The following is a 14,203-nucleotide window of genomic DNA, read 5'->3' on the forward strand; positions in this document are numbered from 1 at the left end:
GTGCGTATTTTGCTGACATTGTCTTTCTCAGACGTGGTATTTTCAACCCCCGAAGACAAGCAAAGATCAGATTTATAAAGATTGATAATAAAAGGCAATAATAACGGAAACTAAGAAAAATGATGTATTCAACTTATGTCAGAAGTGACTTACAGTGGAGTCATTGGAACAGAACGCTGTTGTTAGTTGGAGACTACCTCTATCCTGTTTCTCAAATGTCCGTCATACATCTAACCAGCCTTCTGTTGGACATTTAGGTTGTATTCACATTTTTTAGCGTTAGTGAGTAGTTCTGTGATCATAGCTGAGTTTTTGTGTGTTCTTCAGAATAAAGTCTAGTGCGTTCAAACTACTGGGTGACAGCATAGATGTGTTTTTGGAGGCTTCCAGTGTGTATCACCAGGCAGTCCCTAACAAAGTTTATATGAATTCACATTCCTGCCAACAGAGCCAGAGTGTTGGTTTTACAGTGTCCTTGCTGAAATTGGGTTTTAAAAAAATCATTTTTTAAATTTTGACCAATGAGAATATTCTACTTGGTAAATACTGCTGCACATTAGAGCTGTTGTTAGGTGACGTCGAGTCAGTTCCAACTCACAGCAGCCCTGTGTACAATGGAATGAAACACTGCGTAGTCCTCCTGCACCATCCTCACAGTCATTGCTGTGTTTGAACCGACTGTTGCAGCCACTGTGTCCGTACATCTTGTTGAGGGTCTTCCTCTTTTTCGCTACCCCCCTACTTTACCAAGCATGGAATCCTTCTCCAGGGACTGATCCCTCCTGATAACATGTCCAGAGTACATAAGACAAAGTCTCATCATCCTCGCTTCCAAGGAGCATGCTGGCTGTACTTCTTCCAAGACAGATTTGTTCGTTCTTCTGGCAGTCCCTGGTATATTCAGTATTCTTCACCAACATCACAATTCAAAGGCATAAGTTCTTCTTTGGTCTTCCTTATACATTGTCTAACTTTTGCATGCATATGAGGTGATTGAAAATACCATGGCTTGGGTCAGGCACACCTTAGTCCTCAAAGTGACATCTTTGCTTTTTAACACTTTAAAGAGGTCTTTTGCAGCAGATTTGCCCAAGGAAATATGTCGTTTGATTCCCAGGAGCTAACATTCTCCAAATGCACATCAACTGGGGGGTGCCACAGGTAGCATACGTTTTGTTTGTCTGTCCTCAGATGGAGTTCGATGAGAAAGACTTAAGACGAGAGATCAGCTACGCCATTAAGAACATCCATGGAGTCAGGCAAGTTCTGTGGGAAGAGTCACTGTCTTCCCTTCACCTCCGCGGTGTTAACCCTCCAGCCAGTTGGGCCCCCCAAACCTCTGGGCACCCCGATTTGGAGGCCTTGAGGGGGCTCGTGGGTAGTTTCCAGTAGCTGTAGGGCTGTCCTTGTGGATCTCCAGGGGCACTTGAGGGCAGTGTGCTTCAGTCCTGTTAACAGGCCATGGAGCTGGCCCAAGCCCTGGGCTAAACATGCTTGGGTTCCTACCCAGTAGCTTAACATGAACTGTAGTTACCATGGTAAAGTAGGAAAGCCCTCTGCAGACTTGCCCCGGGCAGGGAGATGAGGACAGAGCAGAAATGCAATTACGAGAACCCAGCATATTTTACCATCTCAGGTCCCCTGGGAGCCTCCTGGGTCTCCCTCCTTAGTCCAACAAAAGTCACTCCTACTGCCCAATTGCATATCGTCCTGGGGTCCTCGGGTCTCCAGACAGTGGACACAGGCATCTGACCCCCAGACTTGACCCAGCCTTTGCTGTCTCATGGGGACCCAGCCAGTGCCTGTGGAATTGCTGACCATGCTTTGTTTCTCTCTGACTTATCTCTACTGCCCCCGGGTACGGATGTTTTTAGGACTGGGCTCTTCACCCCGGACTTGGCATTCGAGGCCATTGTGAAAAAGCAGGTCGTCAAGCTGAAAGAGCCCTGTCTGAAATGTGTCGACCTGGTTATCCAGGAACTAATCAATACAGTTAGGCAGTGTACCAGTAAGGTATTGGATCCTCTGCAGGGTGATTCCTGGCCTGGTGGAAACGGGTGCGGGGGTTTGGTATCAGGCTCCCAGTGCCGCATCCTTTGCCCAGCTGGCACCTTTTCCCCATGTGCTTTGGTTTCCCAGATTATCGCCTCTGCCCAGGGGCTGGATTGGGAGCGTGTCATCCTGGGCCCAACCGGGTAGTATCGGGCCTCCAAACTGGCCAGACTGATGGGCAGATCTCCCTGGGACCCTGATACCAAGCCTAGCATGTGTCTGGTAGAATTTGGGGTTTCATTTGAGTTGTTGCTTTGCTGCCTTCTGGGAAACAGAGAGGGAGCCCGCGTCGGCTGCTGGAGGCCGAGCTCCCCAAACCTCGCTCGCCGTCACCCTCCTTGACAAATACCCACGCACTGGGGCTTTCCTGGAGCCAGCCACTTCTCTATCCCCGAGGCTCCGAAAAAGGCCTGAATGCCAATAGCATAACGAGCACTGGGGTCACCGGCTTAACAAAGCCAGCTCACTGCCACTTGGCCACAAGCCCCTTCTGTGCCAGTGGTCATGGGCAACCACCTCCATTCAGCAGGACGCACCTGGCTCCCCGAGGGGCCTGTTTCCCAGGGTAGCATGCTTTGGCCAAGCCGCTGAAGCGCTTCCCAGTGGGCGGTTTGTGGTGTGCGCCCACAAGTGGTTGTCAGAGCTGTGGGTCGGCACTCCCAGGCAGGAGGTTTTGGCCTAAGCCCCCGTTCCCAGTCCGGAAAAGTCCTCATTTGCTTCTTCAACTTCTTTGATTGGAAAAGAGAGGGGAGAAAAAAAAAAAAACAACCTCAGCTGACTTGGAGATGATCAATCCAGAGTCTGTTGTCACAAATTTGAAAATTCAAGTTCACACCCTTTGGCTGTCCACAGGATGAGAGCAACCTGTGGCACTTATACAATTAAGCCCCACACTGAGCCAGCCCCCCACCCAGGAGACCTCTGATTGGAAGCAGCTTCTGGGGCAGATGCGGGCGCAGGCTCCTCCATGCATGTTACTAACCAGCTGACTCGTTTCTTCTCTCTCTCTCTCTCTGTCCCGTCCGTGTGTGTGGCCTGCACTGTCTTTGGGTGTCTTTCTACCTCGTCCTGCCCTCCGCATGACCCAGGACGGGGCTCTTCACCCCTGACATGGCCTTTGAAGCCATTGTGAAAAAACAGATTGTAAAACTCAAAGAGCCAAGTTTGAAGTGTGTTGATCTCGTGGTCTCAGAACTGACCACAGTCATTAAAAAGTGTGCCGAGAAGGTAACAGGTTTCATTATTATCACTCACACATTTGTCCCCCGTCTTCTGTCTTCCATCGTTAGTCTCAGCCTGGGCATCTGGAAAATTCTGCCTCGGCAGGAACCCCTTTCTGCAGACCATTTGTTACTTAGCGACATCTCAACTTTGCATTGGCAGACACATTCGGGGGAGCTGCACCGCACCTACATTCCACCTTTGCCATTTTGGCTACCAGTGGTGGTGGGGGCCTTTGACTTGCCCAAACCATCAAATTTCCTAAGCAGGTGGAGGTTACAGTCGGCCCTGCGAGAGTCAGCGCCCGTTAAAGAGGGGGGAGGTGAGGTGATGGGTTTTCCACCTGTCACCACAGCAGCGAGCCACTTTGTCGGTGTGCAGACCTGCGTGTTCTAGTCAGCAGCACTGGAGAGGTTGTTCCCGAGTCATTTTGAGAGTCTGCTCAATTGTCCCAGTCTATGAACTTAACCCCAGCCACGAAAAGCATGAGTCCGCTGTGTGTTTGGTTACTGCCCGCAGACAAAGCCAAGGGGTAGTGCTGGACTAGACTCGTGGGCACCAGAGGTAAAGTGATGAGGAATTGTTTTCTTCAAGGGGGTCCCGCCGAGGTAGATGGCCCAGGTGCCGCCGCACCATCCTAGAGAAGGTGCTACATGCTCACGAGCTTGGTGAGGGCCCTCACCCCGTCGACCCAGTGGCCTTAAGCACATTTGGTGTCCTTGTTGTCACCCAGTGCCGGGTGGGAAGGAGACACCACCTGCTCTCTGCCCCTTTTCCTCCTCTGATTTGCTGACTAGCAAAGTCACTCTGCTCTTGCTTGGCACGCTCTCTCACGCCCACTTTCCCAGGCCCACCGTACTCCCCACGACAGTGGTTTTGTCTCCCGCTGAAGCAGCTGTGGTGACAGGAGCGTCGTGGGGGACTCGGTGGGTCTCTCCATGTCTCTCACCACCACCCCTGAATTTTCCGTGGCGTTCCTTTCTGGGCCTGAGGCCCCAGCCGATGCTGCCACTCTGCTTCTTCCCCTAGCTCAGCTCCTACCCCCGGTTACGAGAGGAAACGGAGCGAATCGTCACCACGTACATCCGGGAACGGGAGGGGAAAACCAAGGACCAGGTATTGGGTTTTCTGTTTGTTTGTTTTATTTTTCAGATATAATTTACATTCAGGGAAACTTACCTTTTTTAGTGTACAGTTCTATGAGTCTTGACAAACACCTACTGTAATGTGACTTCCACCTCACTCAAGACACAGTGTGGTTCCATCCCCTCAAATTCCCCCTCCTTGCACCCCTGTCGTCAGCCCCTCCCCTTGCCCCCAGATCTATTTTCTGTCCTTATAGTTTTGCCTTTTCATGCGATTGGAACCTTTTTCTTCTTTGATTGGAAAAGGAAGGAGAAAAAAAAACAGTTGGAGTGGAGATGATCAAGCCAGAGTCCATTGTCACGAATTTGAAAATTCAAGTTCTCTAATTTGAATCGACTTCTTTCATGTGCGGGATGCATGTGGGGACTGTCCATGTTGTTTGTTGTGTGTGGCAGTGGCCTTGTTGAGTTGTATTCCATGGTCCAGATGGTATTATGCATTCACCCGGTGGAAAGCTTTTGGGGTGCTTTTTTGTGTTTTAACATTTTCTTGGGAAGATACAAAGCCAGGGAGTGGACCAGCGTGCCCCTGCGACCCCTCCTGCACGGCAACCATCACCATTCCATTAGTCTCACTTGTCACCTGTCTCTTCTCTCTTCCCTTTGCATCCTGAAGTATTGAAGCCTGTCCCAAACATGCTCCCACCTCACCCTAACGTGTGGCTCATGGTCTCTCACGGCACGTGGCATATTCTCACACAAGCCCCGGGCCATCATTATGCCTTCACATGACCCAACACCTGGTCCTCGTCGCTTCCCCTCATTTGTCCTTTGCGGTCTCTTTGCAGTTTGTTCAAACCAGAATCTAAATGAGTCTACACATATTTGGTTGCTATAGCTCTTAGTCTCTTAGCCAAGAACAGCCCCCTTTCCCCTCACCGTTGAAGGAGAAACTGGCTCGTTTTTCTGTCAGAGCATCCCATGGTCTTGATTTGGCCAGTTGCTCCTTCAGGGAACTGGTCAGCTTGTGCCTCTTTCCCGTGTAGTTCCTATAGCCTGGAAGTTGGATGAAAAGCTTGAGAGGTTCCAGTTAGTTTTATTCTTTTGCAAGAATGATGCTGTCCTTCCAAGAGTACCACAACCCCTGGCTGCCTCACTGCCAACGCGGCCAGCCTTTATCCCAGGGCCCACAGGTGATGCAACACAGGCCTTACTAAAGTAGTCACAGTGGCTCCCACAGATGGAATACCTGGCCCTTTCCAACAGCTCTGTGGGGGCTAAATGCTTTGCCCATGTTATGCTTGAGTACGCTGAGGCACAGAGAGGCAAAGTGACTGGTCCAGGGCCAGTGGGAGCCCAGCAAGTGGTGTTCAAGTCCTTCCTCCCAGGCTGCTTGGCCCATTCTTCATGGGAACCAACCCAGTGAGCTATTTGGACCAGTGGTTCCCGTAGGACAATCTCGTCCGGGGCCAAAAAAGGACAAGAAGGAAAGGAAGAGAGAGTTTCAGCAAGCAAAGTATATTGTTTAACCACCTGATCCTGAAGTGATATCCTTAACTGACTTACATGCTTGTGTGTGTGTGTGAGCGCGTGCGCGTATGTGTGTGTACGCGTGCAGTGTGTGTTTTATTTTAATGTCTTCACTCGACCAGATCAAAAGTTGAAACATCTAGCCACCAAATTATGTTTGAATTTTTAATAACAGCATTTATAACGTGCCAGGCACTCTTCTAAAGACTTTCTGTATTGTAAAGGATTCAGCCCTTTGAAGTAGGGTCTCCTGTGACCCCATTCCACAGCTCAGTCACATGAGGCACAGAGCCACACAGTCAGTGGCCAAGCCACGACTCCAACCCAGGTGGTCAACCCCAGAGGCTGTGCTGTTAACCACCATACCGGGCTGTCTCGCTTTGCTCTGTTGCCCCCATCTTACTCGCCTGTGAGGCCCTGATCTCTGGAAGCATCTGTGCCCCCTTCCCCTTACAGGCCTACCCAGGGTTGCGTGCAGGAGTGGGGGGAGCCATCGGCTGGGCTCCTGCCTGGGAAGCAGCATGATTCCTGGGCCCCCTCTGCTGGTGGGTGTGGGGAGTGCTCTGGTCGCTGCCCTTCTCTGCCACGCTTGGTTCTGGACTAACAGTCACCCCCACTTTCCCTCAGATTCTTCTTCTGATCGACATTGAGCAGTCTTACATCAACACAAACCACGAAGACTTCATTGGATTTGCCAAGTATGTACCTTCCCAGACAGCAGCTGGTGGGGTGGCACAGTGCCTTCCCTGGGAGCCAGGCCCGCAGGGGGAGGTGGCCATGTTGGGATTCCCTCAGCACAGCAGCATCTGAGTGTTCCGCCCCTGGGGCGGTACCTGGAAGCTCTCCTGGGCTAGTGGTGGCCCCCCTCCCCATTGTCCCCAAAGCACCTTCTGTGGGGCATCCTAGTGGGTGGTTTAAGGAGGAGGGGGTGTTGTGGTGCAACATGTCCCGTGAGACTCGTCAGAGCCTTCCATGGCCTGGTAAGCGGCTCCTCCCAGACCCGCCCACACTGCACACGCCTCTTCACAGGCCTCCTGCAGACTCGGGGCTCTGGATGCTGCTCAGCCTGTGAGTGTCTCTGGCTTTTAGCCATAGAGGTTAAAACTGGAACCTTCTATGGAGGCAGCATAAGGTGCCAGGGTGGGGATCTCTGATTTGGGCAGGATGGAGATACAAAAGCTGGTGGTTTTAGGTGTTTCCCCACTGATTCCATCAGCTTCCAGGTCCCTGCAGTGTGCTTGGGTGTCATGTAGGTGGTCTGGTGGCTTGTGCAGGCGTCTTGGCCTGAGGCTAACAGAGTGAAAAATTATCAGTAGCCAGCTTCCTTGTATGTTTGGCAAATACTGCTGGCATGCCTTCTGTGTCATGCACGGGACATCTCTGGGTCCAGGCAAGAGGGAGAGGCTATCACGTGGGATCCTGTTTGAGGGAGCTGGCGAGGTGGGAGTCAGGAGGCCCTGAGGAAGTAGCACATGAGGACCCTCACTGTCACCCAGCCATTGCTTTCTCAGACACTTGATAACAGAGCCGGGTCCTGCCCTCAAAGGAAGGTCCCCTGTGAGGGGACACATGCACAGGGCAGTTAAGATGCACTGTTGTCAGTGTTGGGCTGAGGCCAGGAGAACACAGGAAGCCTTCTGGCCGGCCTTGGGCATCCAGGGAAAGCTTCTTCAAGGAGGGCCTAGTAGACCGAGTTCTGGACTGAGTAGCTTCCTGAGCAAAACATTTGTTGATGTGCTCAACAAAGTCGATTGGGCACCTGTTTTGTGCACATAGTAGGTGAGTGGAATGAATGAATGAACGAATGCACAGAGTTCCCTGAGTTGCAGGCATGTGGCCAGTGGGCACGATCAGAGTTTCTCCCAAGTCCAAATGGGCCATGGGCCCTGGCCGTGCTGTCCCTGCTGGGGGTAAGCTGTGAGCCCTGGACACAGCCCTCTAGACGGGCCACACCTCAGGCGGGTGGTCCGAGCCCTGGGGAAGGCAGCCTCTCCTGCCGCTTTCTTCCCAGCAGCTGGGCGTATGTGGGCTGAAAATGCCGGTGCCTCTCTTCACGTTGCTGCTGTTTTCCTTACCTTAACGTCTCTGCTTCTCACACTTCATCCACAGTTCCTTCTCACAATCTCTCCTGTTTTTCCTTTGACCACTCTACTCTTTCTCTGGATTCCTGGGCCTTCCCAATTACCCCAGCTGTTACTATACTGAGCAGCTGGTGACCGGGTGGGTATTGCCTGCTGTGTGCCTTCTCCCTGGTGTGTGAATGGGGATGCCTGGGCTGGGTGTGGGGCTCAAGGTGCCAGGCTCTGCCCAGCCACAAGCCTAGGCCGCCGTCTCAGGGGCTCACTGAGTAGGTATTGAGCACTTTCTCGGAGGTAGTCACAGTGCTGGGCCTTAGGACTGTGGCACTGAACAAGCCAGATGTGGCCCCTCCCTTTTTGTGCCCACAGGCTGTGGAGATGGGGTCACTGAACAAACTGTCAGGAAGACAAGAGAGTTGGAAAGAAGAGTAGGTGAGGTGCTGTGGAAAAGCAGAGCGAGGGACGTGACCTGGAAAGACCTCCCCGAGGAAGTGTCATCCAAGCCAAGTAGTGACAGCTAGGTGACAGGCGGGAGACCCCAGAGAGTCTCGGGACGGAGGGAAGGAAGGTCAAGAGGCAGGAGCATGGGGAGGACACAGTCGATGAAGGTAGGATGGAACTGAGAGATGGCTACCAGGCACCATTGCCTGGAAGGCCCAGCAGGCCCACGTGAGGACTTTGGACTCTGCTCTCCCTCTCCAGGGCAGCGGGAAATCTATGATTTGAGTCCAGACAATGGAGAGACTATTATATGGGCTGGCATTTGAGGGCTCTGGCAAAGGTGGGAGCCAGGAATATTTGAGGAAGTACCACTTGGGCATTGCTGTGAGTGTTGGTTAAGCTCATTCTGACTCCTTCAGACGCTATTGATCAAACACCTTCCTGTACTCAGACGTTCTGGGCTTCTTGCTGCCCTCTAAATACTGTGGTTAGAAACCAGGGCCTTATACAAGCTTATATGTGACAGACTGACTTGATTTGTAAACTTTCACTTAAAGCACAATAAAAATTATTAAAAAAAAGAAAACAAAAAACCAGGGCCCAGAGAAAAAGGTAAATCACTGGATAAAATTCTGCATCCGTTCTTAATTTTAAAACCTTTAGTAATCTAGGAACAGAAGCCTACTTTCTTAGCACACACGTGCCCGCACACATGTTCTCGTCTGCCTTAAACCAGCAGCCAACTTGAAGGTAAAATACCAGAGGCAGCCAATAAAAGAGCGAGACAAAATGGTGTACTTTTTCATATTGCTCTTAAAGTTCTTACCAAAGCAATAAGAAAAGAAAATATGGCATATAAGTAACAGGAGATATAAATTGTTTGCAGATGATACGACTGCCTACCAGGAAGCACTAGAATATAGCTTAGAACTAATAAGAAAATTGAATAGGTGTTCACATATAAAATACACTGGCTTTTGTTACAGCAGGGAAATATGATGAACAACAAAGAAGAGATCTGTGACATACAAAAGTAAAGGAGCTTGTGGAAGCATGCCCTGTTGATCTTGAATTGGGTCAGGAACTGTCTGAGATGATGTTTTCATGGCAGTCACCTTGAACTGAGGCATCCTCACTGAGGAGCCTGAAGACCTTGGGTTTGACAGGCCAGTGGTAGCGGGTCAGGGATAGGAAGAGAGAGCAGATGGAACCTTCAGTATTTTAACCCTCAGCCAGCCTGGTACTCAGGTTACCTTGGGGCCACCATGGCTACTTATTGGCCACCTGAGAACCCAGCTTCTTTGTCATATCCCATCTTTGAGGTTCCAGGATTCAGTGGCTCCTGGAAATAGATGCTGTTTTCAGGAGTGGTTGAGATCAGGGCCTAGGAGCTTCAGATTAACCAGATACACTTTCTTGTTTAATGTTACTGAGGTCCTCCTTCTCTTTGGCCACCCTTTTTGTGCAGAGGCTTCTCTTGGCCTCTGCCTGAACTTGGGCAGTCGGCCCCCTGCAGGAGAAAGCCCCTCTCCCCTGCCGGGCCATGAGTTCTCTTGCTATCATGGTGTTTCGTCCACATGAGCCGTCTTTGTGCTTTGGTTCCAGTGCCCAGCAGAGGAGCACACAGCTGAACAAGAAGAGAGCCATCCCCAATCAGGTAGCCCACTCCTCCGCGGCTGCAACCCCACCCGGGTGGGGGAGGGGGGAGGTGTGGAAGAGCACTCAGGGACACCCAGAATGCCTTGCCAGAAGCCGACCCTGTAGTACCAGGCCCTCCACTCACTCAGCCTCTGGAGTCGGCTTAGCTTTTGATGTTTCAGGAAAACGGTCTGGGAGTTAAAGCTTTGGCAGGGCCTTGGGGGCAGATTATGTGACTAAGAAGGCCCTGACATCCCAGGCCGGGGGTGGAACTTGACTCTCAAGTGAGGGGCAATGTGACAATGACCCGAGGTGTTTGCCACCCAATTGGATTGCTCAGCCCCAGGGATTCCAACGTGTAGCTCATAGCCAAGTGGGAGCTGCGTTGTCAAAGCAGCTCAGGTGAGGCTGGGGGTGACTTGAGCCCCACACATGGAGAAACCCTGAGCCACCTGAAGGGTTTTCCACCTCGGTGTCCTGCCCTAGTCAGAGGCCTTGTGAAACATGAAAGGCCTTTATAAATGCCAGTGTGAGGTGCCTTTTTTTCTCCCCTAAAAAATAGGTCATCTTTGAAAAATCTCTGCTAACATCCCTCCTCTTCCACATTGGATGGGGAGGGGGTGGGGCTCTGCCATTTATCTTGCACGATTATACAGCCCGTTGGAAAAGAAGAATGTAACCTCTGCATGGTTTTGTTTTTTTTTTTTTTTTTTTTTTTGCGCTTGCCATGGGTAATATGTACGTTGTTGCTTTTTGTTTCAAGAGATGATAATGAATTAAATATTAACACCATGAATATAATTAATAGCATGTAATTTTTTTTTTCTTTTGCTGTTTTTTTTCTCTGCTCTTCTCTTCTCCTGTTTTTGTGCTTTTCGTGCTTCTTTTCTGTCCCCTCATGTCCCTTACGTCTCTTTTCCTTGGCCTGCTCTTCCTTGATTTACCCACAACCCTAACTTTGTGTTTTCAAAGGGGGAGATCCTGGTAAGTACCCACTTAGTGTGGTAGCAAATGTTAGAGAATCTAGTAGTGGTGAAGTCCCTGCCCATCCTGTAACCTTCCTCTCCCCTCCAGATAACAAATAACTAAAAATCAAGCTAACTAACAACCTCCACACTGCAGCCAGGGCTGGACTTGGCATTGCCCCAGGCGTAAGTTGACTTACACAGGCACTAACCTGATCGCCGCCTTTGCTGATTCCCGTTGGTTGACCTGGTTTCCTGTAGGTGGGGGGTGGCAGATATTTGGTTCACACACCGCCCTCCCTCCCCTCACATCCCTGGCCATGGAAAATTTGCTCAAGCCCCACATAATGCGTACTTTCCACTGCCAGCCCTCCTCTCTCCAGTGCAGACATCACTCATTGATCAGAGCATGCTTCTCCACAGGCAGAATTCTCCCATTCTGTGCCCAGGGCAGACATTGCTCATTGACCCAGTACTCTTTCCCTTGTGCCTCTCCACTGTCATGTGCCAGTGGTAGACATCGGTAATCAATCCTGGCATTCTTTCCTAAACATGCAACCAGTCCCCGTTCTGTGGCAGATGTGACTAACTGGTCAGCATGATATCTTCACAGGGTACCCCTCCTGTACCCATGACAGACATGACTAATCAAACACAGATCTATTTCCTGGATTCTGCTCCTATTCTCCTGCCTTTGTGGCAGATGTGACAGTTGATGAGAGTGTTCTGTTCTACCGGCCCCCTTTCTCTTCTCCTCTGCCTATGGCAGACATCACTAATCGATCCTAGCATCCATTCCTGCTGTGCCCAGAATTATCACCACAGTGCTCCAGCCAGCTACAACCAGTCAGTCAGCGTGGCCACACAGTTGAGTTGTATTTGCCGTCTCTGCTGTAGGTAACACCTCCTCCCCGTGTGCAGAACCCACTGCTGGACCCAGTGGGAAGTGACACTGTGCAAGTCTGCGAGTTGGGCCCATTTTGGGATACTTGCCTTCAGGCATCTGGCCTCGGCCCTACATCTCCCACTCAGAGAATGCCCCTCACAGAAAGTGGGCTGGGCATGCAGCCCTAGTCGAGGTCCCCTTCTCCAAATAGCCTCCCATTGACAGCCACTGAGGACCTGGGCAGACCCCACCTCTGCTCTTCTGGCTGGATCTTATGGCAGTCTCAGGACCTTTCTTGTGACTCAGCCGATCCTGTGTTAGGGCCTCACTGCCCCAGCTCCTGGAAGGTTGAGAAAGGGCCAGAGTACAAACCAGGAATGGTGGGAGGGAGGAAACAAGCAGCCTCAGCCATGGTTCCCGCCTTCCCATGAACCACCCTCCCCCACAACAAGCAGCCAGGTGCTTGCTTCTCTCCTGCAGTCTGAGGGCTTTAGTCATGTTTCTGTTCCTACCAGATTCCACACCCATGGCCACCAAGCCAAGCCCCTTCCATGAGCGTGATGGTGGGGTCTCCCGGCAGTGGTTTCCATCCCTGCCCAGGCAGCCCAGGGCAGAACACTCACAAAGGGAGAAGCCAGGCCGGCCTCCCCAAGGGCCCAGCTTAGCTGCTTGCTGCCGCTGCCCCTGCTGCCTGGTCAGCCCTCCCCCTGCCTGCTGTGTGCTGTGCTCCTGATGCTGTGTGCTGTGCTCCTGATGCTGTGTGCCCTGGAGCAGGAGCCCTGTCTGCTGCCCCTTCTGTCTCCCTCAACGTTTCCCCTACACCGGGCCCCTTGGATGGCCTAGATCTCAGATGCAGAAGCCTGGCCATACCCCCGTTTTCTCTAGACTCAGGGTCCTGTATCGGCTGCCTCCACCTAGCACCAACCCAGGGCAGAACTTGTCTCTAACCCCACTTAGCCTCCCATGCAGGTAACTCTCTGGCTGGCTTCAGCCAGGCTGACCAGCAGCCTCTGGCTCTAAGGTTTGGGTGTGCTATTCCTGGCATGGCATGGGCAGTGTCCCCACAGGACAGGGTAGCCACCTGCCCCGCAGCACAGCCAGGGCCTAGTCCTCCAACTCTGACAGCTACTCCCCACAGGTGAAGGTAGATGGCTCGGGGCACATCTGCTTCTTGGAGCCCTCGCTGTGTACGGATTTCTCCTCTGGGGGAGCACTGACAGCCTGTCCCCTGTTCTCCCTTCCCTGTTGTCAATCAGTGACTGAACAGAGATTCATGAGATACCCACTCTGAGTCTGTCTCTGGACAATGACCCTGGGCCAGGCTCTCCTGCCCTGAGTGAAGGAAGACCAACTATGAACATAGAGTCCCGCAGCCCTGGGGTTGGGATGGCATGGTGGCCAGAGGCAGGGAGGTCACGAGCACCTGGCTCCCTTTAGCCCTGCACCTCCGAGCCTCCACCCTGAGTCAGGGGCTCCTTTCTGGGTCCTTCTCAGGTCAGTCTTGGCCCTGCATTTGAAGACCAACTTTACCAGTAAGAGGACCACTCATCCCAGTTTGCCCAGGATTGAGGGTGCATCCTGGACACAGGACTTTAAGTAGTAAAATCAGGAACTTCCTAGGTAAACCAGGATGACTGGTCACCCCATTGCCAGTGAGGGTGTCCTGACCCCACTGGGGCTAACAACCTCTCTGGCTCACCCAACCAGCAGCCCAGGGTGGCAGGTGCCAGGTCATGGCCTGCTTCCAGACAGCTACAGAGTTCAAAATGGTGTTCTCATCATCCCAGGGAGCCAGTACCCAAGGAGGGGCCTGTGTCCTCAGCCTTCACAAGGGGCACTAGGTGCCATCTCATGCTGTTCCCAGCCTGGGGAGGGACTTCTGTGTGGCACTTGGGCCACCTTCCCTTCGTGGCCATCTGGGGCTCGGAGCCCATATCCAGCCACAGAGGAGGGGCAGGTGCTGTGGGCTGGGAACCTGATGGGCCTGAGGGTACATCAGGGTAGAAAGGTGAAGCTCCTGGCCAGATGCCCTCGAGGAAGGCCTCTGGTCCAGATTCTTCTGGAAAGGCCCCATCTCAGATGCTTGTGCTTCTGCCCCACCCTGGGGGTCCATACCAGCACTTCCATGCTGACCCCGCCCTCTGCAGGTTAGCCTGGTGTATTGCTGCTGTGGCCCCAGGTGGCCCTGCCCATGCTTCTTGTGCTTCCTGCTGTCCCAGGGTCCCCAGTCCAGTGTGTTGGGGGGCTCCGGCCCTCATTTGTGTCTGGAGCCTGTCTCCTTCCTCCCTCCGCTCTGGGGCCTGCCCC

The 14,203-nt window shown here is 52.2% G+C and overlaps 1 protein-coding gene across 7 annotated transcripts in view; it reads left to right on the forward strand.

The window, feature by feature from the left end:
- Positions 1-14,203, forward strand: part of DNM2 (dynamin 2) — a 94,922-nt gene that overhangs the window by 64,317 nt on the left and 16,402 nt on the right. For 3 of the 7 annotated variants that reach the window (XM_049876889.1, XM_049876894.1, XM_049876887.1), the window contains exons 9-14: positions 1,192-1,259; positions 1,875-2,013; positions 4,303-4,389; positions 6,516-6,586; positions 10,013-10,064; positions 11,018-11,029. In XM_049876889.1, coding sequence (XP_049732846.1) covers positions 1,192-1,259; positions 1,875-2,013; positions 4,303-4,389; positions 6,516-6,586; positions 10,013-10,064; positions 11,018-11,029 — 429 coding nt within the window. Of the gene's footprint in view, positions 1-1,191; positions 1,260-1,874; positions 2,014-3,140; positions 3,280-4,302; positions 4,390-6,515; positions 6,587-10,012; positions 10,065-11,017; positions 11,030-14,203 lie in introns of all 7 variants that reach the window. The other 4 variants (XM_049876890.1, XM_049876888.1, XM_049876892.1 and 1 more) reach the window with 3 other exon arrangements.

Source organism: Elephas maximus, chromosome 3 (assembly GCF_024166365.1).
Source record: "Elephas maximus indicus isolate mEleMax1 chromosome 3, mEleMax1 primary haplotype, whole genome shotgun sequence".
NCBI classification, from domain to species: Eukaryota; Metazoa; Chordata; class Mammalia; order Proboscidea; family Elephantidae; genus Elephas; species Elephas maximus.